Raw genomic sequence first — 27,855 nt, 5'->3', positions numbered from 1 at the left:
GCACATGTGCAGCAGGTTATGAGTGTGCCATTACAAGGTCACGGGTGATATCAAATTGCGGGTTTCTGATCTAAAATGCAGAGGGAACATCACCATAAATAACACTGGGATCTCATGAAACAAAAAAAAAATTGATACTTTTTTTGTCACTGTAGTTCTGTTGTGGCAGAATAAGCATCCCATACCTTTCCTCCAATGAGCGGCAGGATGTGCATCTTCCCCGTCTGGCTCTCTTTGACAGAGGACACGATGAGGCAGGTGCCGCACAGGATGACCTGCCGCCGGGTCCAGCGGTTGACCGGCAGCTGGAGCTTCCCTTTCCGAACATTATACGTCCCCGACAGCTGGACTCGCTCTGAGCTCTCAATGCTATGGGGCTTCCCTGGAACAAAAAGGCCAGAGGGGAGATTTTATGTACTTGAAAGAAGCATTAGCACAGGCACTCATGGATGACAGCAATCTCAGGTGTTTGATGTGTGATCTGTGTCTATTAATTTTAAAGATGGATGCACAATGCCACATACTGAGCACAGAGAGCTAAGATACAAAGCCTCATCTTTGTAGTACGCCGCTCTCAGCACTCAGCATGAGGACAGAAAGTGAGAAATAGAGCCACTACGGTTGGAAAGAGAGCTCTCACCACAGCACCACCGCTATGCTGGGTTACCGTAAGACCTAAATACATTCAGCACAATTGTCAGCCTTGGCTGTCCTACTTTGCACATGACTTTGAATAACTGGAGATTAGCATTCATTGCAGCTCTACTTGAATAGAGCCTGAAATTCAATACCAGGTGCACTTCTCCTAAGTTATGCTCTTACAAATTTTGAGCTGCCTTTACTCACTTTTATCTGTCTGTTTGTCAGTCTACCTCTCCTCCATACCCTGTTGTCTCCCCTCACCATCAGCCTGCCAAACCTGACAGTCAGCCTGGCTTATCAGGCGTTCTGTCAGCCAGGCTGTCTTATCGTTCTGTCTAAACATCCACCTGTTTTCTGTCTACCTCCACCTCCGCAAAACCTCCCCAAGCTGTCGTGCTCTGTCCTCCCCCCGTCTATCTGTCTGTCCACCTGCTTTTCTGCTTTGCCATTCTATCTATAGTTTTAATGTTTTGCTCACAGCAAGTCTAACCACACTGTCTTTCCATTTGGCCGAAAGATTCATGGCTCGGTTTACGAAGTCTTCCTCTTCCAAGCGACAGATGGCCTTCGAAAATGTCTCACATACTGTGGCCTGCTGTAAACTAGCTACATCCCTCTCGCACTGTCTCTTTCACACATATTTCACTCCACTCCAAACACACTGAGCGGAGCAGAGCGGGTTGGAGGTGGGTGAAAGAGAGAGGAAGAGTCAGTAGGGTAAGTAAGTGCTAGCTTGCACATGTTCTTACAGCTTTGAATAATTCAGCTCAGGTCTTTTACATGCCGACTGTAAGAGGACTACTGTATCTCGCGCACACTGCCCTCAGCCAACATGCTCAGCATAGTTTAACATCATTCTGGCCAGAATTCTGCACATTGGTTTTGAAGTTTCTCAACCAACATTATGTGGTCACCGGAGGCCGTGCACATGAGCTGTCACTGCATATTTCTGATGATATCAGTGAAGTTGAAATTCACGTTCATGGCTGGAGTTTTGATATTCAGATAATTTCCTAAGCTTGTCCAAGAGTTGTTGTTGTTGTTGTTGTTGTTGTTTTTTAAAGAAAAAAAAACTGTGGTACTAACAATTTTTTTGACAATCACAAAACAATGACCTCTAACCTGTGTTATGGACTGACCTTGTTTTCACACCGCAATCAATAACCTAGTTTGCAAAAGGATATTTGCTAGACCAAATGCTGAGTGTGTAGCAGATCATGGATTGCATACTTTTGATGTTAACTGATGTTGGGTAAAAGTCATACCCACCAACGTAGAGCGCTGAAGCTTAAAATGAAAAATGATGAATGAACTTTCCCATAAAATCGGCTCTTTAAATTACTGTTACCAGTCAACACCACATGTGGAGGTTCTCTGATATTGCCCTGATCTTACAACAACCGCTTTTATGTCAGATTATAATTATGTTCATTATGCTGGGTTATTAAACAACTATGGTAATAGTCCAGTTACTGGTAAATATTTGCAATCAATTGTAATACTAATTTTACATAATTTCCCTTGGCCATCATATACATCTCTGTTTCACAAGTGCTCAGTACTGCCCCTGATGTACACAAGACTGTACTGCACTTTTTTCTCTCCATAGGCTCTGCTTGGTACATTTCAAATCATAACCAACACTGAATGACACAAAGCTGTTGTCTCCGTAACAATTTCTGTTTATGTATATTCTCAGGAGAAAAAAAATGACCAAAGAAAAATGCACTTCAAATCACTGCTGTTTTGCAGTCCACATGTTGGACATTCCTAGCAGCACAAGAACACAGCATAATAGCCACGGCTAAAACACTGAAATTACCTTAAGGCAGAAATCCCAAATCTGCATAACCACCATAAACTAATAAACTGATTTTTGTACAATGGGCTATTTATCCACCAAATTTCATCCAAATCCATTTGTTGTCTTTTGAGATACTTTGCCATTTCAGAGACAGACATGGGTAAAAACACAACCTTGTTCTAACTTTGTTGGCGGAGGTAACCAGCAGGAGCATATTTTCATGATTGAGCTTAGGAGGGGGTATGTGTTGCATTAGGCAAATTATTCACAAGCTTTTAGCCTCAATATGTCACATGGGCATATTCCTACTATTTTTAGGCCTTTGTTGGAACATGCACTCTCCCACACAAGCATATGCACAAACACACGCACCGTACTCCTCCTCCTTCTCTTCCTCTGGCTGACATACACACAAACACAAACACACACACACACATACAATAATTCACGCACACACACATTTGCTCGCTGACAGTGACAGTGATTAACCATCTCCATATGTGCATCCATCTAATTGTCCCCCAGAATATTGATGGACCAAAACAGCAGTACACTTTTTAAAAGGAGAACAATACAGACAGCCTGAGTGGGCTGCTTTTGTGACAGCAGTGAGCTGAAAGCGGATTCTGTGCAGGAGCTGGATCAGGTATCCACAAGCATCAAACACTGATGTGGAGGGACTGGATGCAGGCAAACCATTCAGGCTGGCTACGGCCATGGGAATGTCCAGCGCAGGAAGCGGGGGAGATGGGTGGGACTCCCACGTGAGCATCCTGTTTACAGGGGTGAGCTAGAAACAAGCAGGACCTCTTGGTAACCCGACAGCAGGGGAAGGAAGTTCTAATAGACTTTGGTCTTCACACGCCCATCGGAGTTACTATTCCATCTGTATGAGCAGGCCACCTACATCAGAGGTATTTTCAGCAGTTACGGTGTTAGTCATAGTGGCCACCCCATCAGCTATTGGCGCTGCAAAAGATGTTGTGTTTAAAAATAACAGAATGCCTTGCAAGGTGGGCATGGTCATGTGAAAAAGTCCATTCCCAGACTTATGAAAGAACAGAAGCATTATGGAGTGTGTTTGTGTGTGTGCACTACTGAGGATGGCTTCCTTCCCTTTCCCTGAGCTCAGGAAAAGGCCGTTTCCCCTCCACACTTGGGTTCAATTCCCATGTGTATGCATACTCTCACACACACCCACCTACACACCCACATCCAGGCAGTCAGACACACACATGCACAACAAGACCTAGGAGCTAACCCCCTCAGACTATTCTTGCAGAGGCTTAAACGTGCTGCAAAAGCCTGATGCCATAAACAGAGAGAGACGGTGCCTGCACAGGCAAATCATTTGAGTTGATATGGACGTCATGTTACCACACACCGATCCGTTTGCTACTGATAAACCACGATCATTTGCATTGACGGTGAGGAAATGTAATGCCTGCCCTGCTCCAAAGAGCAAACTTTGCAACAATATGGCAGATCCCAGTGGAGCAGCCAGGCTAGAACATTCACACCGATGGATTTGTACAACCAGGACCAATTTGAGTGCACTGCTATGGCAAGACAAGCAGAAAAAAAATTATACTGTAGCCTAATATTGTTAGAGGAAGAAATCAATGCTACGCATTCCCAGTTCAATTTAAGACATCATGCGCGTGAAACATGCATTATAATTCCAGATGTATGTGGTTGCTGCTAATGATCATGTGAGAGAACAAGAACTCGTGAATACATATTTCTTTACGCTGTATTTTTTTCAGCATACATCCACATGGACATACAGGAAACAACTGCTGATTGCGTTATATCAGTCGTTTTAACTGATGTTTCCACTGCTTCCCTTGGAATAGACCTGCAGTCATTAAGATTAGTCATTAAGGGATTAAGTGTCCTTGCTCAGAGGCACTTAAGCGAAGATCAAAACATTATATTACAAAGCAGTCTACCTTACTGACCTGCTGCCCATGCTAGCCATTCCTTCAATGCTGCACTAGTGAGTAAAAGCCTCTACATCAGTATGGGAGGCTAGCTTCTCTCTGTCCATCCCCCTTTTAGCAGATCTAAGCCTCTTTATTCTGGGTCTTTTCAGTGATAACAAGGCCACTCCACTTGTTAATCAGCCTGCCCTGCTAAATGCAACCTGACACCAGAACACCTCCACTACAGGACTGGGCATGCCTGTACCTTAGGGCACTAATGACCCACATAAGTCACAGCAGAGCCTGAGCATGCATACACACAGTGCATGTGGAGAAACACAGTCAAACACACTCGCTTATCCTGGATGGGAACCTCCTTATGTGTTATGAGTTAATGTTTCAGTTCTGCAGCCTGTGACAGATGTGATGTACCGGATGGCAAGACTCACACGCTTGTAAATTCCTCCCAGCCTTTAGCAGGCTCCTATTGCAGGGCTCGCATCAGCTTTTTTTTCCTGCACTGTCTCTTGAGATTTATCCCATCTGAAGTGTCTTATTAAAGCTCAAACTACAAAGGCAGCATCTGGGAAGAAAAAAAAAAGGAAAAGCTTGATACAAGACACCCTAATGAACTATCAAAATAATCATCAAATAATCTGTACAGCGTTAGAAGCGTTAACTAATAAACAGAAAATGAGTGTTGAGGAAACTCGGTGGAGAAAGGACACAGATATAGATGTGAGCGGGGAAGAGAGAGCGAGACCAGCTGTTACTCCAGGACACAAATAGCTCCACTATCTTTCTGTTGGAAGACACGCACACACAAACACACCCAGCGTCAAAATGAATCTACAGAAGGTGTGTGGTTGGGTGCAAGTGCAAGACTGGTGTGTGTGTGTGTGTGCTCTCACTGTGCTTCCTACATCTTACTGTGCGTGCCTCTTTGCCCACATCGCTCTTGTTTCTTATTTGTCTCGTACTCATTCGCTCCAGATAACAGGAGATGATTACTCAGAGAAAGCGACAAGGCGTGCGAAGCAAACTGTCTGCTCAGGCGCTGGTTGACCAGCCTCGGTGGAAGTGGCAAGGGGCTATCACGGGTGACAAGCCGCGAGCTGCAGTCGACTAAGCACCCCGCAATTTTCCTCCACTTTACCTCTCCGCGCCGGCTCTCAGAACGCACATGTTTACGTACAGGAGAGCATGTGTAAACTGTAAACACGCGGAGGTGAAGCACAAACACGCCGTTGGAGGCTGTCAGAAAGTCTCGGGGCGGTTTAAACCCCAGTGATCCACACTTTCACACTTTCAGAAAGGAGTAATCCTTAATTAGTATCTTCTTAATCCTCTAAGCATCCTCTTTAAAAGTTCCCAGATGTTCTCAAATGAAGGGGTCCGCAGAGAAGATTTACAAGGGGTTGCCTCCCCCCAGCTCGCCTCTGGGGCTGAGAGGGTGTTGATGTGTGAAATACAGCAAGCTTTTGCACTTTGCCTAAAAGTGATAAGAATATGAAGCACATGTCTGCATGGGAAAGACCTGAGATGTTCATTAATTATCGTTGTATGACCTTGTATTTGCACGTGTCTGTATATGTGTGTGTGTATGCTCTTTTTTTTTTTTTTTTTTTTTTGCTTCGAATCATACAAAATATAAATAAATGTCATGCTAGGTCACCATATTGTGTTTACCTTGAGACAGTTTTAAAGGTGCACGATGAAAAAGTGCTGAAATTCTATTTAAATGAGGACTCAACTCACTTGGGAATTACATACTTAAGCCACATTTTTTTTGGTCACTTGAGACTAAATGGTACTAACTTAAATCAGCTCTATATTTTGATTGTCATGGAAATCACAATGGACCACATGAATATATTTCTTTTATTTCACTTTGAAGATTATTGTCCGAGTCTATAATAACCCTGACACAAAAGCAGTGAGTCTGTTATAACTTTTTTGATGTTGAGTCACCAGAACAGTGCAATACGGAAACACTCCTGTGGTCAAGAGAAAATCATAACCAACAAATGACATTACGTAAACTCCGCAAGGGCCGCTCAACCAGCACGACAAGCTGCTGCTAGTCTGGCCAAAACAACACTCTTGCAAAAGAACATCCTTAACATTTATTTTACTCTGCGTGTTACGGCTTAGTTTAAAAAGTCATTTAATTAATGAGACAGTGAGACGGAGAATGTTTGTAATTTTGAAAAGAGGAGGATGAGAGGAGTGGGACTGCATTCGCTACAGAATTTTAATTACTTGTACATTTGAATATATTTAGGCAAAATCCATTTCAAATTTAGCAAAAGGTGACAGCCCATAAGTGAGTGAGTGAGTGGGTGAGTGTGTGTGTGTGTGTGTGTGTGTGTGTGTGTGTGTGAGAGAATGCATTTATTATTTTGTTCTTGAGAGAGTGCTGAGGAGTGCTCCCAGTCCCTCTAGGCAAAGCTGGGTGACATTTTGCTTTGTGCTACTGTCTATTGTCAGACAAACAACATCGCACATCCTTCAGCTTAAACAGCTCAGCCAAGCTGATGTTTTCTCTTCTCTGTTCCCTCTCGGAGCTGGTAATATAGTGCACGAAGCAGGGACAGGGACAAGGGTGATGGGAGAATATGTTGCCATGGCACAGGTGACCATAAAATGTCCCTCGAATCCCAGAGAGGGAGTGAAGTGGATAATTAACAGTTTGATGGCTGCCCTGGAATTCTAATAGCTCATCTCTCTTTAGCTTGTCACCAAGAAGGACACAATCAGAGACAGAGACACAAACACACGCACACACGCACACGCACACACGCACACGCACACGCACACACACACACACACACACACACACACACACACACACACACAATGTAATTCCTTTCCTCCCAGTCAGGTGAAACACGTTTTGAATCCAAATGAGGTCATAGCCTGCAATATCTTCCCCATCAAACCATGACCCTTTGCCCCTGGAGAGAAGGGAACAGAACAGCCCTCTGCTATTAAAAGGCATTGTACAGCTCCAGTTATCAGGTCAGTGCATTACCATCCACTGCCTGTGGGGGCAGTGTGGGGATGTGTAACGGCAAGAGAAAGACCTGAGGGAGGAGCTGGAGAGTATTCTGTAATGTTGAAATATCTTTCATTCACTCAGTTGCTGTTTGGTAATTTCGTATTTTGACGTGGGATAATGCACAGCAGCGGGGCGCTGAAGCAACTCTGTTTCTGATAAACAAACACCCACGCATTCAATATACAAACACACATCCCTCCCCCTCGCCTTCCCACATGAGGTCAGGCAAACCTGTGAATCCATGTGCATGGGCTCCGATGCATGAAGATGTCTCAACACCTGAATCACACCTCAGACTCTACGGAATGAGGAAGTGCTGTGGGAGAGCCACCATGAGTGGTTTACAAATCAAACTCTGCAACAACACTTTTTTTTTTTTTTTTTTTTCCAAATGAATGCCTTGCATGCACCTAAGTGAAAGCATTCTGATACATAATTTGTCAACAGCAAAGTCCTCCACAGCCCACACTACACGGCAAACATGTTTTAATCGTGCAGTTCAATGAATATCCACTCAGTGTGTGTAAGAGAGGATTTTCCCCAGTGATTCCCTCCGCCAGTGAAAGGGTGGGATGTTGACGTAGATAGAATGTGTGCTCCCCCTCTCCTCTCCTTTTCCTAGGCCGACTCCTGCTGCCTACTGTTATGTAATGAGCGTGTGTTACGAAACCTTACATTGGAAACACGAGCCCTTTGATCAGCAAGCACAGAGCCGGGGAGATTGCACCCACAGAGCTCTGGGCATTGTTTTCACTTCTTGTTTGTGCACATGCAAATACAAAACGTTGTCATTCTGGTGGACAAAGTGTCTGTGTGGTTGTTCAGACTCCGTACGCATGACTGTGTGTGTGTGTGACTGCATGTGTGTACTAAAAATTAATTGAGTCTGTGGACGTGAATCTGGGAGGAATTGCACGGCAGGGAACATGTGCATAGCGCCTTTTATGAATCATTTAGAATGTTTGTGGGTTGAGCATGTGTGTAAAATAAAAAGATAAATAAAACATCTATGAAATGATGGTCCATATTTGCATGTTACAGCAGAAGCGGTAATGCATGGCGCTGTGTTAGAGTAGAGGGGCATCAAAGATGGGAGAGGAAAACAGGAAAGAGAGGAAAAGCTTTGAGAGCCAAAATTAAGATAGATAGATAGATAGATAGATAGATAGATAGATAGATAGAAGAGGTAGTGGCTCCTGGCACATCCTGACACCTCAGGCATTGAGACTCATGAGTGGAGAGTGCTGTAAGGCAACGTGAGCCAAAGACAGTCGGCTATAAGCATCTGCATTAAGAGAGAAAAAAAAAAAAGAAAAGAAAAGAAAAAACACTCCCTCTCATCCAGATATTATACCCTCTTGGGGCGCAGACGGAGACACAGATAACCCTACACTGGCAGTTTCATCTAAATAAGAGCAAAGTGGGTTTTTCATCATCGGAGATGCAGCAAGACAAGCTATAGGGTCTATTTACTGAAACAGAGCGACTGAGCAAGCCTTCTGACGAGACCTTGCATCACATAGCGTTGGGCTAATTTGAAACGATGATAATGCCTCACGGTTTTCTCTTTCTTCACTGTAAATGGGTTAAAAAGGGCTTTGATATCAGCTGGCTGCTTGGATTTGTACTTCCTGCGAACGCCAAACATCTTGCCAGGAAGAGGTCTATTTTTTGCCGATCTACAATGCAACCCTGTGGAACCGTTTAGCCACATGTAGATTCAGTTAACATGCATAATGTGCCTTTTCATCAGTACGCAAGAGGATGGCAAGGCCGTGTTGGCTGATAATGAATGACCAGGAGGCCATGAAAGCGTGGCAGGTAAATGGAGGCTGCTCTTTCACACAAAGCAAGCCAAGGTTGCGCATGTGTGAGGGGATGATAGTAAACGAGTAGGAAAGCCGGTGTGCCTAGTTATGTAATGTGTCCCCATCTTGCTCATTCACGCATACATGCACAGGTCAAGGCTATGACCCTTAAGGTTGTGTGTGTGTGTGCATATTTTAGAATAAATGTTTGAAAGTTTCTTCAGTTTTCCTACTTCTCTTCCGCTGCTGCTATATCTGTCCTGCTCTACAGCACCCACTCCCTATATAACTTCAGGCTTCACCATCTCTAGCTGGCATCCACGCTGTCCTGTGTGTCACATCCTCTCCAGTTCTTCTCCCCCAATCCCTCCTTTCCTCAGTTGCTTCCAGCCACTCATCTTTCTGTCCAAATTTTAAGTATAGCTAAAAGTGGCATACTGTGTCAGACCCAGCGGGGAGCAAGAATTTCCAGCCCATCCAGCCCACAACCTTACCTCTTCATCTCTAGCTTATAGCCCTCTTTTGGTTCGCAGAATGCCCTAGTGGTTAGAGAGACTGTCCTTCAACAGGAGGACCCGCTTTCAAGCTCCTGTGTTGGCAAGGGTCCATCCTGCTAAGTGTCCTTGGGCAGCTCACTGACAGCCCATTTACACCTGTTTTTTCCATGCATCCCGAGCATCTGGGATTATTTCCAGAGAGGACTTATCCATCTAAAAAAATGCTGTCGATGCACTCGAGACATATATGACAGATACAAAACCGTTTGGTGAAACCCCCTCTGGAGGTGGTTTGAGAGGCATTTGACGCAGATGTTATAAGTGTAAATGCAGACATTTCTCTGAGACCAATCTAATTATACCAAAACTCTGTAAAAAAAGATAACATCCCAGCAATGCAGATTTGTCCCAAAGTGGAAACTAGTCCACCTCCCCTCAATGAAAGCAAAAGCCCCAATCTCACTAATCTTGGCAGCGTTCTCACTTCCAAATTGACCTATGTCTGCCAGCATCACTACTATGGCTGACATCATTAGCTGGCATCATTTGTATATTCTCAGCCAAAATGTTTCCCCTTAAATCAATATTAAAAACTGCACACAAATTTGCTATTTTAGCAGAAGCTACCATCTTCGTTCACGCTCCAAAGGGCAGCAAGAACAAGAAATACCCCTTCTCCACCAAAGCGGTTCCAGGGCTGGTTTGGAGCCAGTGCCTGACTTAGCACCAGTTCTTTGTTTTTCCACCACCCAAGCACTGGCCAAACTGGTTCCAAACTGGTTCCAGGCAAGCACCAACTTCGAGCAGGGGCTAAACAGAGGCCAGAGAAAGAACCAATGACGTAACCCACCATGTCATTGGTGGCTGGGCTTACAGACCCAAACGGGAGCAGCGAACGCTATAAACATATAGCTAAACGTTTGTTCCGACCACGAATACAAGGGGGAGCCGGCAATAATTGCGTTTTTCACCTCTGGACCGCAATATAGGCTTGTAAAGACACAAGCAGCACTTGCATCGCTACGATGGGTCGTCATGTTTGTTGTTGTGATTCAGAGCGAGCGTCTCGCACACCCAAGTGATCACGTTTTCCGCTGACGTAATGACGTGGCTCTGACTTGGCTCCGCTTGGCTCTTGGCCGATGGAGAAGCAAACCAGTTCTTTGTTGGAACCAGTTAAGCACCGGCTCTAGCACCAGCACCGAACTAGCACCAGGTTCTTTTTGGTGGAAAAGGGGCAAAAGTGAGTTTTCAGCAATCAGATTGCATTCAGACTGACTGGAGATACATTTGACTACCGAGTGTGAAATCAATGTGGTCAAAACCTTATCTGGCTCCAGATTCAAGTCACATGAAATGATCGGATGTAAATGGGACCTGAATCCACACGAGCTCCAGAGGTGCTGCTCTGTAGCCTCCCTGTTCTCCAAACCCCTTGTGGAGGGGGCCAAGTTACAACACTGCTTCCCAACAGGGAGCAATAAAGTATTGCATTATTATTAGTGTCCTGTCCAAACCTCCTTGCCACTCCAACCCAGCATCCTGTCCAGCCTCAGCCCCACCCTCATCCCTCAGCCCTCCACACGCCAGGCCCTGCAGTCGGTCCCCGGCACAGCCTGTGCTGTCATGCACAAGGATACAGTGTTGACAGCTACAGGTCACTGCAGTCCAGTCAGAGGGTGGCACACACTCATGAATGATGCAGCACGGCCCTTTAGTCTTACAGCTCTCTCACTAACACATGGAGACACATGATCGGGCTTGCACACATACACAATGACACAAAAACAGTACACAGCCTGTGGTGCACACACATGTCTCGAAGCAGTTAAATACTACATGGTAATGCAGAGGTAAATTCTGTGCCTACTGACTGTATTTATATATAAAATGTATAAAATGATGCATGCACACTCACAATAAGCTTCACTATACTTGATGTACATCCAGAGCAAGACTTTATCAATACAACATGCCATATGGAGCCATTAGCCTTTGAATGTTTACACCAGGGAATAGCATCTATGGATAGAAGAGAACATATGGAACATGGATAGCAAACGCTGACCGCAAACACAAGTCATACATAACTGTCATATTTCATGGATCACGGCAACTCCAGCTGGGAGCTGTTTTAACAAATGCTGCTGGAGCGAGAACACATACTCTATTCAGTGAAGATGAGATGGTTAAAGTGATGGGGGGTTGCAAGCACTCTCAGACTGGAGAGATGAGAAAAAGGACTATTACAACTGCTGCACCCTTTTTTTAGGTTTACCCATATGTGAAAAGTTTCTCAAACAGTTGGAATACCGCTTATGTCATTGTTCGGGACACCAGTTTCTCGTCAGCAGTGTCACTGTGTCACTTTAGCCTCCGCATTCTGTCACTCAGCAGTCGTTAATGGCCTGTGTACAGCAGCAGCCTGTCTCTACAGCACTCTATAGAGCCTGGATAAAGAGTACAGCGCCTTACAGTGTATAGGGGGTACAAAGAGAGTGTGAGACAGCGAGAGACAGAGAGAGGGGATTGAGGCATTGTTGTCTTGAGCACCAGTACAAAAACCCCTTACCAGACACAGAGGTTTAGGCTTACCCCAATAGCATTCAACCCCCCTGGGGAGTACACCAGGGGATGGTGAAACACGAGAGCCAGGGATGAAGGGTGAGTGGTGATAAAGGAGCAAGCTGACAACACCTCCCTCTGATACCAAGGCTAAAGAGGTGAGATGAAGCCACTAATTGGTTAGCAAAGGCTTGACGTTGCACAAAAGGTTAGGGCTGATTCTGTGAGAGCGAATGCGTGTGCATGTGTGTTTATGTGTATGTCAGTGATTAATTACCTTGCACTGGCTCCCGCCTGTTTGTCGCCCTGGGTTTCCCTGTTCATTTGTACCACTGCATTAATAATGCCTGCCGCTGATAGAAATGGAGCTGGGACATTTTGCATTCCGCACTTGCCAGTATCGCTCCCTCACTATTTTCCCTCTTTGTCATTCCCATAGTCTATCTCACCAAATTCTACATATGCTCATTGTCAATATTGCCTTTTGCCCAATTGTGCTTTCATGGTATCTCCCTCTCAATACTATTATCTCTGACACGCTCCTTCATTCCAGCCAAAATGTCCATAATCGGTCTATCACAAAGGAACTCCAGGTCAGTGCACCTTTAGTGTGTAATGCTGACACAATGGGGACAATGAACTTCACTCTTACAACATCCCAGCATCTACAGTTGAATACACACAAGCTCCTCGCAGTGCTCCCACTGGATTGTGGTCAAGTTATTTTGCTGCTGCACTGGCTCCCAGGCCCTCTGTCTCTTCACATAATGTGATGAGGGTTGTTTGTGTTTGTATGTCCGTCAGTCAGTCAGGAGTGCCTGTCTAAATCAGTCCCTGAGAGCATAATAAGTGAGCAGCAGCAGCAGCAGGGTCAGATGTCTAAAGGTCTAAGGTGAGGACAATGTGATGTTATGTGTCAGTCTGCGGCTTTGGTTAAGTCTTAAGAGAGCAGATAAGAATCATCTGGACAGAGGGTGAACTCCCAGTGTCTGTCTGTGAGTCTGGTCACGCTGTCTGTCCTGCACTGGACTTACCTCTAGAGATATGCCAGGCTAAAAACTGGTGATGCTATTCCACATTGTTTAGCATTATTTTTCAATATTTCCAACAACATATGCCAAAGCCTCTTACCTGCATATGACAAACACTTCGTAGTGATTTGATTAACAAAAAAAAACACACATGCTACTATCAGTATACATTGGTGTGTTACTGCAAATAAAACGGAGTGCTTTGACAGGAACTTCCTTCTGATACTGGGTCAACTCTTGTTTTCAGAAACTGAGGCAGAGGACTGTGATAAACACAGTTCAGTCAGTGCATTCAGTCACTTGCATTTTGGAATTAAACAGTATGTGCTGCCCGCACACTGAGCGTGACTTTCCAATCAGAGTGTGCATAGATCCCCCAGTACATACAAGTATATCTAAGTAGGCGGCAGCAATATTTTCATAGATGCAGTACTAGAATAAACTGCAGAGCAGCAGATTTCAGCAATGCGCAGAGTGAGCAACAGACTGGGTGAGTACCAGAGTAGTATAATAGTCCACCCTATAGTTGAGAGTGTGTGTGTGTGATTGGTGGCGAGGATACTCTGTGAGGCGGGCCAAAAAATCCTTCCTGCTTGAAGCTCTTGCCTGAACTTGCTCATAAATTGGGCCATGCAAAAGTATTCTCATCTATCTGAAATCAATTCTCAGACCTCGATTTAACACGAGACACATTTGTGAGAGCATTTGAGTATTTAACTTCCAACTGTATGAGACAAATATGCAGTGGCACTGTGACAAGTGGGTCAGTTCAACACAGGGAAGTACAGGACTTGACTTGGAAGCGCAACAGCTAATTTTAATCTCCGTTAACCCATTTGAAAAGCAAACAACAACACATGCTTCTGCTTTCAGTTTGAATTTTTATTTGACCCTACTGATTCCTGGTGTTTCCCCATTCTTTATGAGGCATTATATGTAATGCTAGGAAACTAACTTTAGATATCTGTGAGTTGGAACAATAAAAGAATTTTCAACACTGTTAGCTGCTGACCCAAGAATAAAGACAACCAAGCAATTTTTTTTTTTTTTTTTTATAAAGATGCCGATGTTAGGTCACAGATACTCCAGGAGAGGTTATCATTGTTATTGTTTCCACTTAATTTTTAATACCACCCATAATCAGAAGCTATGGAGGACTACTAAAGCTTAGTGAGGTCAGTCAGTAGGCCGGGGGACATTGCAGTCATCAAGTCGGTCCCTGGTCAGCGGGATTTTATATTAAACAGTGCAACACTGACGCATGGCATTCATTTGACAGAGGAAAGTAAAGAGTGGAGAGCACTAAGGAGATGCTGTTGCAGAGCTGGCCTGGAACAGAAGAGGACAAGTAATAAGAAAAAGGTAAATGGTCATTTTTATTGTTTCAAGTTCAATGATTTTCTCACCCCATGAAGAATAAGAATAGGCCTATGGCATGGTAGGATAATCTAATTTAAGATCTGTGGTTAGTGGGCAGCACTTGCCTCTGGGTAGTTGAGAAGGAAGTTACCCATGAAGACAACAGCTATGCTATGCAGCTATGCAGTCAGTTGTTCTTTAATCCCACAAAAGGACAACATTTAGACAGGCCAAAGAGTAATCAGACCCCAGATCTGTGGTTAAAGCTACAATCAGTTCAGTTCACAGCAGAGAGAGTGAGAGAGAGAGAAAGGGGGGAAGGCGCTTTCACACAAGAGGAGAGAGGTGGGGGGAGAAAGCGAATTAAAGGACTGAGCTCTCTTGATGATGTACAGGGACTGGAGGAGTGAATGAATGAGATTCTGATGTTGTTGCACATTCCCCTGGCCCCACGTGCTCACTTTTTTTCTTTCTTCTCTTTTCGCCCTTGCCTTTCTTTTGTTTTGTTTAAAATTTAACGAGGTCTGGAACAGTGGAAGGGCTGAAGCGGGCATCCGGGGTGTTTTGGCTCAGCTTCACGTCACATGCAGGGGCCATGTGAACGCAGTGGCATTGAGCGAGGGGTGGGGTTGGGGGGGATAAAGAGAACAGAGAGAGGGATAGTGAGAGAAAGAACTAAAGAGGGGAAGTCCTTAACCACAGGGACTGGGAGGAAGGGAAAGCTAGAAGAAAACCGAGTGGTAGTAGAGTGAGAGATTATAAAACAACTGTATTAATGAGAGACGCCACAATAGAGACAACAACTAGAGACAAAGAGGAAGATTGGTAGGCAAAGCATAAGACAGCAGCAAGAGAAAAAACAGTGGACAGAGAGACAGGGAGAGAGAGCTTCCTGGTGCAGCAGGTGACAGCTCCTTTTTTCCCATGGCCTGGGTAATTATCACAGGGCACAGCTTAAGACAAGCAAGAATCAAGCCAACTACCATGTTAATGATTGAGAACAGCTACTCATGAGGAGGGATGGCCCCTGGATCTTGGACTCTTTGCTGAGAGGAGAGTCCTGGGACAGCTGAGCTGCTTAAACTTGGCTTTTAGCTCCTCGGATGTTGCCTTTATAAAAATAACGCTGACAATGCATTATCATGGTTCACAACTTTAACTATTGCATGTATGGGAATGCTGCTGTGACTCCGCTTACAAAGATGACAAACACTCAGTGGCCACTTTATTAAGTCCTCTGCAAACTACAACCTCAATAACGAACATGTAATTAAATTTACACAATCTCCACAATGTCAACAAACACTAATTATAAACTATCTTAAAAGGTAGAATTTATGGCAGAGTTGTTGTATTCATTGCATTACATTACTTCTACCACTTTATTAGGTCCACCTGTGCAATGTACAGGTGGACTAAGTGTGTATACATACGTAATAGCCACATATACATATGTAATAGCCACAAAGGCATGCAACAAAACTATCCAAAGCTGTATATCTATGCACTTGTAACCATGTACCTCTATTTGTGGTCACAGCTCTTCTGTAAAAAGATACAGTGGCCAATGAGGAAGTAGCAATCTTGTGCTAAACTCTACACTAGATCATTTGATATCAACAAGTTCGCCTCTGTCTATTAGAGCAGAGTCCATGGAAAAAAGCTCAGCTCCACCCAAACACTTTATCAAGCTTTGTCCAGATAACACAAACAAAGTTTCTAGCAGCAGTTTGGTAATGTTTTGAATTCCATTCACACAATGAACTTTGCTAGAGGTCATCAGCAAAGGACTTATCTATTCAGTAATGAATTTGCACAGGGAGAAAGACCCTTCTGTAAAAACAAAATCTCCAAATCTCCAACTGCCCCACAAAAAGCACTGCACTGATCCCGTCCATTCGCAACTTCTGAACATGTTTAGGAGCTGAAATCCTAACCACAATCTGAAATGACCTCTCCAGAGACTCAGGCTTGGTAGAACAAATCAGTTTAAGCACGACTGGAGCGATGGCATTTAAGGACCTTGCATATGGGAATTGACACAGTTCTGTCCTGTGGTGCTTGAGCAGGCAAGCAGGCAGCACAGTCCCTAATCAGAGTTTGGGGCCGCTTTAATGCTGAGGGTTGCAGATGTTGCCTGACATTAGGCTGTGCTGCTGGTGATCAAAGCTGGAGAGAATGAACCCCTGCTGGCCTACTTCTAATCCCTCCCTCCTGCATGTGGTGAAGGCAGGGACTGGCTGGGGCTCAGCTCAGGGACAGTCAGCCTGCTCCTAGGCCCTTGTGAGGGGAAGACCCTTTCACGGCCATGCTCGTAAGCACCGCCCATCACGACCCTCTGAGCCCTCTCAGGAGCATTCAGCAAGGGCAGCTTGACAGACAGCTGAGAAGGCAGTCATTCCCATAGGGCAGCAAAGCTCCTGCCCTCCCCCAACCCCTTCCCCAATTCCCTATCTCAGAGTGAGCTGGCAGGCAGACAGGAGTGACATATCAGCATGACATTCTTTAGCCTACATTCAGCTGCTTACCACTAAGCAATGTTGACTTCAATTGCATGCCCTTCTGTTTTGTTCCCCCTCTCTTCCCAAAAGGGGCACAAACACACACAACTGTACACCACAGTGGGCACATTCTCCCTCCTCTTTTGCAGAATGTCTCCTGACACATGAGACAGTGATACAGAGTGCTGTTAAGTGTGCTGAAGTGTGGACCTGCAGAAATAGGTAATTGTACTTTTTTAAATAGATATAAAGACAATGATAAGGATGACCAGCAATCCTTGGACAGGGATGAAGAGAAAAGAAGAAAGCTAAGGAGAGATAAAGAGATATGGGAAGACAAATGGAAACTGTCAGATGGTGTGAGGGAGGAGGAGATGCAAGGAAAGATACTGAGAGGAGAGGGAGGGGGACCGATCATGAGAGAAATTGAGAGAGGGAGGAAGATTCGGTGAGAGAGAGTGGAGGAGGGAGTGAGGATGTCAGCCAAGATGGCAATCTATATTAGACAGAAAGCAGCTCCCCTGGCTTTAACTGCTACAAGCTGACACCATCATCCTCTCAACATCTTCCTTACTAGACACACACGTGCACATCCGCAGAGATACATACAACTATCTCAAGACATAGAATGTGCGGCCCCATTCCGGAGGAGACCTACACGTGCAGCTTGCATGCAATGAGATATGATGAACACAAACTTGCTCCTTAATTGCTCCCTTGATCTGCTTTTATCTTGGACATACATACAGCATGCAGAGAAAGCTGCTGCACATGCGGACACATGCATATTCGATTGAGCTCTGGAACGTGTGAAATCTGATTACACAATTACATAATGACTCAGCGATGGGCCATTTAGGAAGACCATTAGCTGTCAGGCGAGGATATGGATGCAAGGAGGGATGAGGCAGCCTTGAGCCCCTTGCACTTCTGCAAAGTTCTCCCTGGATTTTTTGCACTCATTAATATGCAGCAATCTGGGTGAGCTGGACTATGTCTCACAGATTTGAGTGAAATTAACACATCAATCTTTTGGTTCATCAAGCCGTACAGGTAAATGAAAAACACGGTGAATTGCCTAAAGACATTCTAAGCCCCTGGGAGGGTTTCTTATATTGTTACTAAGACAACCAATCACAGGCCGTGCATCTAAAGGTGGCAAACATAAGCAAACTGTTCTCCTTTTGCCTTCAGAATGTATTCGTGCAGATACAAGTGTGAGTGTGGGACCAATCTGGTGTGCTGAGTGTATGATGACAGCGATGTGGCACAGACAAGACAGAGTGAGCGGTTCTCTGCCTAATGGCTGCCACAGAGCCTGCTTCAGAAAGCTGGGAGCTTCATTAAGCCTTTAAACCCTGCAGAGTCCTTTAAGTCATCACGTCAGCAGCCACTGCCTCCTCAGAGAATGCCTGAGTGGAAAGATACAGCCCTGAATTGAGATTCCTTAAGGCTTTTATATCAGGTGCACTGGTGTCTTCATTTTCTGGATGTTGACATGAATGTGTCTACATGGAATATGCCATGCAAATATTGTCAGGATTGAGTCTCCATTACCCCTGTTGATGTCCACTAATTCTACCTTTCCTGTGCTTCTTCGCCATTGTAATGATCTCCGCCAGGCAGCAGCCCGAAGGGGATTGTGCATTTGGTTTGGTGTGTGTGTGTGTGTGTGTGTGTGGCTGTTCACAGTTAATCTCACATACTGCCGGGCCTATCAGCCTAATATTTTTTGTGCACAGTTATGACTGTATGATCAAGGCCTGTCATGGTTGTGGTGATTCAAAACCTTTGAAAAACTTATTTTATACTATAATTTAGCACTTTCTCCTCAGCTGGTTTTTCATCCAAATCCAAGCCCAGGAGACAGGGACATATGGAGGCAGCTCCTCTGTATTTGTCCTTCTTCCATTAGGTGAAAAAAGGATGGCAAGGGTGTTTGTCATCTTTGTGAAAGTCCAGGCACCAGAGAAGGGGAGATCCGCCTTGTGGAGATCTGCGCTCTTCTAGTTGAATTTGTTTTTACCATTAACTGCAACCCTTTGCTCTAAATTGTCTATATTCAATTTTTCTAAACAAGCATTTGATTTATTTGATGCATATCTTCAAACTAGAGAGCAGTATGTGAAAGTTGACCAAAAAAAAAGTCATCCTTTTTTAAACAAAAGAATGGCTATTCCCCAAGGTCTGATTCTAGGTCAGCTGCTCTTATATGGGACCTGCCTGAATGTTGCCCAGCGGCCCGTGGCCAGCTGCCAGCCTTATGTGGATCACGCCATCATGTATGCACTAGCTAAGTCCTAACTGCATATTTGGATGATGTCGATCAGTGGCTACAACATAATCATCTTGTATTGAATCTGAAAAAAGCCCATTTCTGTGCATTTTTCCATAACAAAACAGGGCTCACTTTAAAGCCCTTTAAAGCCCCACTGGACTCACTGAAAATCAAGAAACAGCTAAGAAATAGAGCAGGTCAGCCAATTCTTAGGAATAATCCAACCTTAATTGTTTCAAATTAATCAGGCACTACATACCAACTCTGTCAGCAGTTATTTATGCACTCAATGATTTTCTCTCATTTTTCATATTTTATGACAGTGTGGACCCAAGCATCACATTCTACAATTAAACACCTTACATCCTTTTATAGTCAGACACTGAAAGTAATGGACAAAAAACCTATCTGGTGGCAGCACTGTAACATACTGAAAGAGACAACAAACTTAGCTTTAAGAGCTTTACTCATTTTTATTATCTCAAAGTTTCAAATGTATCAACAGTGCAGCCCCAGATATATCCAAAGACAAAACAGTAACAGAGTAACTAGTGGCATGATGAATGGCAATTGTACTCTAAATTATTAAGTGTTTTTGTTTGCTCCCCACATTGTATTTGACAATCTATGCATTTTGTTATGTGTGTTCCATTTCATTTCCATAGCTGTGATTTTGATTATGAAATCTGAACAGGGACAAGAGTTGAAAATTTGCAATCACTAATATATATATATATATATATATATATAAAATGCTATGTTAGAATGTTAAGGTTCCACATTTACTAATCATGTAGTTTAGTGATAGTGGAGTGTTTGTTTTTTGTTTGTTTGTTTGTTTGTTTGTTTTTCTGCTGGTTGAGAGCCATGATGCCAGTGATGGATCTCGAAATGTTTTCATGGGGTGGCATGGAGTTTTGGCAGGGTGGCAAGGGGGTTGGAGGGTAGATCAGACAACCTTAATGTAAATTACTTTAATTTATTTGTTTAATTTAATTTACTTGATTGTAGGTGCAATAATAATCACCTACAGCTCCTCACAATAAATCTTGATTAGTCTCAATTAGTAACATAATTAGCCTTAATAATTAGTAGCAGAATATTAATTAGTAATAGAATCACTAAGGGTTCCCCAGAGAATGCTATTCTGGCTTGGCGTGTAATCTGCAGATGCAACAAGATGATACAAACATTACAACAAACAGTTGTGGTATTAACATTGTATTATCATCTCTCAACTCTCATGACAATTTTGAAACATGGACTGTGGTAAAGCTGTTTGTAAGGGAATAAAATTGGACTTTGACCCTTCCTTATTGGTGGTGTTGCAACACACTGCTCCTCTCCTTTCCAGGAACAGCTGAGCAGGAAAAAGTTTCTACTCAAATGTAGAAGCATTTCTGCAGCGCTCACTGGAGATCAAACATTGAGTCTTGCTCTTCTAAATTCATTGGATTTTTTTCTGTTTTCTTCCCCAAAACTTGGGTGGCAGCTGGGGAAGCAAGGCCCTTTTTACGATGTCAGCTGCCACCCCTTGCCACCCTCTAAATCTGCTACTGTCAACTGCTTCCATTGCACTTGACCAATCACGAGCTTTGAATGTGCAATCTGCACCCGTATCACTAACAGAAAGGTTGACTAAGAGAAGCAGGTAGTTCCAGTGGGAACGATGAGGGAGAAATGTTACATAGACCATCTTCGGAAAAAATGCAGCAACAACCAAAAAGGAAAAGAATGAATCAGCCCAATGTTTTTGAGGAAAATCCCTCTCCTGAGTCTAAGCAGGAAAACAGTTTAGTTCCTTAAAGTGAACCGTCCTGCCATTTGGAGGTGCTTTGGTTCACAAACAAATTACAAGAGACAAGTACATACTCTGGGCAAGGTTTGCTTGAAGTGACCCAGAGTAATGAAGTACTAATTTACTGCTTTTCAAATTCTGTAAGCGAATACTACAATGAGTGACAACTCATTGTGACAACAACTCATGTGACAACAGGAGATTTTAGCTGCTGAGAAATAGAAACAGTTAAAATATATTTTTAAGTGTAGTGATGCAATAAACTAATGTAATCTCCTGAAAAAAAAATATCAAAATCAATAACTATGATCATAATATTTAGCACAACATCAACAACAACAACAAAAAAAAAACAGGATTAGCTTTTTTGCCATAATTGTGCAGCTCTATTAACGATTTCAAGCAGGCACGTCATGTACTGCATAAAAAGAGGTCCATTAGTTTTAACATTTCATTAGATATTTCTGGTTTCATCAGTTCTGCATGAATGAGCTTTTCTGCCAATTGCGAAAAGTAGCACAGGCGGAAAATGACATGTGAATTACCTGGACACTGGGTGCAACATGCTGAAAGTGTTATCGACCCTGACTTCATCTCACAGGGGCTCTATAAACCTGAGCACAGCTGAAAACAATCTACTACCTTGCAAGCTTTCAGGCCAGTATATGCCAGTGGTCATTAATTTCAGTCGTAAAGCAGTCCAAATCTAAACACCAATTTAGGTTTACAAGAAAATGCGTTTTAAAAAATAAACATCTCAACTTTAATAGTGTGAGTAAAGACCTCACAAAAAGCAGCAGCTATGCTGAAGTGGGTCCTGGCCTGGATGAGTGTGTTCGCAAAGCTGAGTAGGCCCATGAATCTAAATAATTTAGTATTCTGCTTTGGTTTGGTGAAGAACTCTGGGTCCTCCGCCTCTAGGGAAGCCCTGTGCCAGTGTGTGTTAGGGTTCAGTATGCCATTTCCTTTTTTGCAAGTCTGTGCTTTCTCTCACTTTGCCACTCTCTCTCTCTCTCCCTCTCACAAACACGCACACGCACACGCACACACGCACACACACACACACACACACACACACACACACACACACACACAGAACCTCTATGCCTCCCAAGTGGGGGGCAGCTGCATTAGTGGTGCTGAAGTTCTCCTGTCTCCTTGGGAAGGTTCTCTGCTCACGACCTTAGCCCTAACACGGCGTCTACAGTAAGACAGGAACAGATGAGCAGCACTTTTTCCTAGATGGGAGTCTCAGTCACTGCTATGACTCAAAGTCATGCAAACCTGTTGAACCCAATTGGGGCACTGCTGAATTACATTTAATTTACTGCTATGACATTTTGGGCCTTCAAGCTACAGAATGCACATGATTAGATGATGATTATATTAGTGTGTGTATGTTTTTTCTCCTCTCCCTTGTATTCAAACTTTAATATTATCTGTGGCACGAACCAAGGTTTATTGCTGGCTAGGCATTATAAGAGGCTCCTGTGTGGGTAGCTCTGAAAGGATCACTCGTCAGCCTGCCAAAGAGGACAGCGGCCCTTTGATCTAGGCAGCCTGCTGTACATGTGTATGTGTGTTTGTGTGCATGTGCGTGTGTGTGTGTGTGTGTGTCTACCAGGGCAGAGTGAGTTCTCTCATCTGGATACTGTGGAGTGTGTGCACTCAAAGCATGACCTGACCCCTTCAAACCAGTCAAACTGGCCTCAGCATTGTCCAAAGGATTTGGCAAGATCCATCATAACAATTTTGCAACTTGACACAGCCTTTTCCCTGTAATTCTCTTGCTTTTTTTAATCATGTAAAATGCTGAGGCTATCTACTTCGTATTTCCTGTTATTAAAGATGCAGTTCACCAACAGCATACATATTTTACATTATATCTATATGAAAAATTTACACAATGGGCTTATTGAGCTATCGGCCATAAATAGGAGATTAGATATTGGACTTCCTGCTCTGTATGCATAAGCATACAGACAAAAAGACCTTTAGTGTGACAGAGATCTACAGTAGTGGCAGCTGCTCCTGGGAGTCAGCCAGCCAGTCAGCTGAGCCCAGCCCCTTCCCCTATCTCCACTATCTGGGCGGGAGAACCTCTGAAAGTCAGCTCACCATGTGTCAGCATGGTGTCGTCCCCCCACCCCCACCACCCTCCTGTCCAGCAACCCCACAACCCCCTCCTTTGCTCCACTTCCTCCCCAGCAGACGTGCCTGACATTCTAGAGGAGCCAGCGTACATTCCACACATGCTTCCATCGCATGAGGGGGAGGCGGAAGAGGGGGCAGGACACTAGGGCATCAGCACTGCTTTCAGTCGACAGTGTTTGTATGTGTGTGTGTGTGTGTGTGTGTGTGTGTAAGTACTCTTCAACATCCTCCATGTGGGTAGAAAAGAATTAGGCCTTCTGTGCAGACTGTGGCCCGGGTGTTGAGTGGTGGTAGCTGAGAGGGAGAGCTCAGGTGACCACAGTTAAGCTGTCTCACATGGGACGTGGAGGCACTCGCCTCAGAGGAACATCAGAGCTGCTGTTGCCCGCCTTCAGCAGCTGCTGCTGCTGCTGCCGGTTGAGCTCAGCTGACTACACAAGCTCATGCAGGACACAGGCGTGTAGCGCATGCTTTTGCTTTTCTATAAACACCTTTCTGGCCGCGACAGATTAATCAAATGTCATGCTATCTTTGACCGAATACCTCAGTATCGATACTGGGATGATATAGTAGGGATGACTGTTGGAGCTTTTGTAAGATATGTGCATGCAACATTTTTCTGACAAATAATCTCAAGCAGTGTGGCTATGACCAAGCAGGTAGAGACAAATAACAGAAAAGCTATAACAGTCTAATAAGTTTAGAAAATTGAATCCCTTTACTGTAATGCAGCCTTTAAATCAGGAAGAGAGAACAGTTATGCCATATCAGGATGTTACAATACGCAAAATCCCAGATGACATCTACTCTCATATCACAGAATCAGTTGATACTGAGTATTAATATATCATCGTCATGCCTGTCCTTCAGCAAAACAATGGGTCATGGACAGCATGGAGGGACTGTGAAGGTGAATGAGACGGACAACTTGTGGCCATTTTCAGCCTCGTAATGAGTGAACTTGGCAAGCATGCCAAAAAATTTAAGTTCACCTTCACAGTGAAAGACTTTAGTCTCACAGGAATGTGTCCTGACCCTAACCCTCAGGGCCCCTTTCTACTGCTCCAGTACCAAACCTTGTGGCATTCATTTGGCACTAAAAAGTAGGAACTTTGTATTTTCCATTCACAAAAGGTTAAGCTCCAGTCCAAGTTAATTTTTTGGTCCCTGCTCAACGTGTGGGGCTCACAGGAACCATCGGGGTCCAGCAGGCAGGCCTACTACACTGTTTATTGCTGACTGGTTGCACACTCACTGAAGTGACTGACACTGAGAGCTGACAGCCACAGCCACAAAGTTTAAAGTCATGTTTAAGTAGAAGTATTTTGTTGCTAGCTGTCAAGCATTTGAAGAGGCCAATTGAGAAAAAAAAAACAAAAACACAGGATCATGGAGCAATAAGTCCCAACTTTAATCATAGACTCAAGTCTCTTGGGGGCCTACTGAATTTCAGAGCATATCTCAGTCGCTTCTGTCTGCTGTCACTACAACTGTTCCAGTTACTGCTGAAGCCAGCTGAAACACAAACAATACCTAGAAGCAGATCTAACACCAGTTCCTATTTGCACCCATTTGGGTTAGTTCTTGTTTCTTGCTCAGCATTGGAAAAGGGCCCTCGCTGTAACCCTAAATACAACACCTAACGACATATAGTTTTACCAAGCACCCCTCACATCCAACTCCACTCAGCAGGAGCAGCAATAGCAGCAGTGGAAGAGGCAGTGGTGTGGTGAATAAAAGAGCTTCCTGAGCTTTGGAGGGGCACGCTAACCCAGCTTGGCAGGCAGTTAGTTAGTGTGACAGTAGCCGCGCTGGATGCCAAGAGGACAGGCTCTGTGCAGCATCTCAATGACCAGAATTCACAGTGTCCACAGAGCTGGGGTTTATGGTCCCCCCAGCCATCCCTCTTCCACCCCTCCTCTCCATCCACCCACACAGGCATTCAGCCTTTTCATTAGGATGATAATGGGGCAAAAGCCGGAACAGGCCCCATGTCTGAGCACCATAAGTTGCAGCGATGGCTTTGTGGCGATGTCATGCGTGTCCATGGGAGCAGAGCATGCTGTTACACTCCAACAAAGATGGTTAAGGCCGGCAGAGGGTAAAGAAAAAAAAAAAAAAAAAAACAGTGCTGAAAATCACAAGGATGTCCCTGTGGCAAGGTTGATCTGGCAAAACAACAGCCACTGGCTTTCAACCTCGCTCCAGCCCAGTCACACTGGAACATAGTTGAACCCAAAACATGGTAAACCACCACTGTGAAGCAAGCTTAGGATTGGCTTCTCATTGCCAACTATGTCTACAAGCACTGATTTTGTGTGTCATCTTAATGTTGCTGCACTTTCTTATCCAACAACATTCACAACCAACGTGGACCTAAGAACAGGTATCAGGTTTTCAATTCTAACAAGAAATGTAAACTTAAGATTTTGTGCACCCACGGTTAGGTCAGCACTGATATCAAATGAAGTAACATAAATTCTCAAAGTCTCAAATGAACTACAACAGTAAGCTGTGCCAAACTGCTCTATTAGCACACTGGCATATGCACCTGCCTTGTCCTTTAATACAGGTAGACTACCTTTTACAAACGGTGCATACTGAAGACGTTCACTTTCCGAAATCAGCAGTTGGCTGGTTTGCAAAAGGAGAGGCCATAACATGTCGTAGGATTGGAGGCCTCCCCTGTGATGTCATTTCATAAATTCAGGAGTGCATCAGTTCAACAAGTGAATTTTTTACCTGCATAGAAACGTAACAGGGAGCCAATTTCGGTGTTCATCCCCTCCTCTTGAACTCGCCAGGGGTCCTTAAATCCAAGCTTAAAAAGAAAGTCACTCTGTATCTGGAGGGGCCTCTCATCTGGCCCCAGCCTCCTGACAGCCTCGCCATGTAATTGAACATAAAGTGTGGGGCTGGAATTGTGTGCATCTCCATTCTGATCGACTGTCGACCCTGATTGTGTAGCGCCTTGGCACCTTTTGGGATCTTGAATGTCGGAAGTATTACCTGTACAACAGGTTTTGGACAATGAGCCTGCACTACTGCTGGGTGGCAGGCTGCTCAGGTTGTGAGAATTGAGTCTGTTTTCTGTCCCCATGTTGCTGGTCATGTCGTTTAAATGTCCTATGCTGCAGTTCTTGTAGTTGGCAGTGACAGCACTGATGCCGTTGGAGTGATGCTGGGGGAGAGCATCAATGCTCATGTTTGATGTGGGCCCATCAAGCTCCAGTTCATCCGAGGAACTGCCGTAAGTATCATGGCCCTCTGTGGCACTATCGAACGTGGGGCTGAGGATGGACGCCTCAGTGCCCAGGATCATGTCATCACTCAGGGAGTCCCTGTGCTCACTGAGCCGGGCCCCCGAGCTGAGGTCATCAAACGTACTGCTCTCCACATCTGAACCGGAATTTAATCCAAAACTGTCTACACCATTCCTCTGCTCTGAGTCATCATCATTAGGGGTATCCAGGTTAGAATTAGAATTTAAATCTGACAATGAACAGGTTATGTTATCTTGCGACTCTGAGTCTGGAGTAAAAAGTTTTGCATCAATATCCTGTTGCTTTTGCCGCTCATCAGCATTCTCCATGAGCAGCAGTCTCAACCTGTCACTTGGCTGGCCAGACAGGCCTCCCCTTAATTCTGTGGATTCCAGGGAAGTCAAATGGCTGCATTTTACACTTCCGTCTTCATTCACCTTGCACTGATTATCATTAAATTCATACTTCGCATTGCAGTTGCCATTTTGGTCAGTCATGGGGCTATCTTTACAAAATATGCGCAAAACGGAGCCCGACTTGGAGCTGAGTTTACTCAGACGGAGCGCCATCTCGCCGGCTGTGGTGTCCATCGTGCAGAGGACCGGCCTGGGATATGAGGGCGTCAGTCTGTCGTGGACATGTATGGAGCCTCGGTGGAGATCAGCTCTCACCCACTCTCGATCAGAGGGCTGCAGCTGCATGTTCTGTCGGTGTTTCAGCAGTGTCTTCCGATCCAGACTCCGAGTGTGCAGAGACGCAGAGGAGAGGGCCGAGTTCATCTTGGTGCTGCAGGCGGCGGTGACAGCTGAGGTGGCGGTGGCTGCAGCTGCGGCGGAGAGGTTCCTCTTCAAGCGCCTCCGTCTCAACAGGAGAGAGTTGGAGTTGCTAGATAACCCACGGCCATTCGAAGCGGCACTTTTATTTGACGCACTAGATCCCGCTGTAGAGGCGGCATGGGAAAGGCTATTCCCGTTCCTTGCATCTACTCGGGAGGGTGCCAAATGTCCACCGCCATCATCCGCTGGAGTCCCCCGGCCAACAGACAGTCCGCTGGGCTTCTTTATTAACTTGGTCGCGCCTCCATCCGACGCGCCTTCCTCAGTGACAGCCTGCACACTTTCCATCTCTGCGAATGAAAAGTCCCCTACACTAGATAGACAACGGTGCGC

General features: G+C 44.6%; 1 protein-coding gene across 1 annotated transcript in view; it reads right to left on the bottom strand.

The window, feature by feature from the left end:
* The window catches only part of phlpp1 (PH domain and leucine rich repeat protein phosphatase 1), a 48,774-nt gene that overhangs the window by 20,640 nt on the left and 279 nt on the right, over positions 1–27,855 (bottom strand). The window contains exons 2-3 of the mRNA XM_030073741.1: positions 26,166–27,835; positions 186–382 (exon numbers count right to left, since the gene is read on the bottom strand). Of these exons, the coding sequence (XP_029929601.1) occupies positions 186–382; positions 26,166–27,835 (1,867 nt within the window). The remainder of the gene's footprint in view (positions 1–185; positions 383–26,165; positions 27,836–27,855) is intronic.

Source organism: Myripristis murdjan, chromosome 17 (assembly GCF_902150065.1).
Source record: "Myripristis murdjan chromosome 17, fMyrMur1.1, whole genome shotgun sequence".
Taxonomy (NCBI): domain Eukaryota; kingdom Metazoa; phylum Chordata; class Actinopteri; order Holocentriformes; family Holocentridae; genus Myripristis; species Myripristis murdjan.
This window is presented reverse-complemented; position numbering and strand designations above follow the sequence as displayed.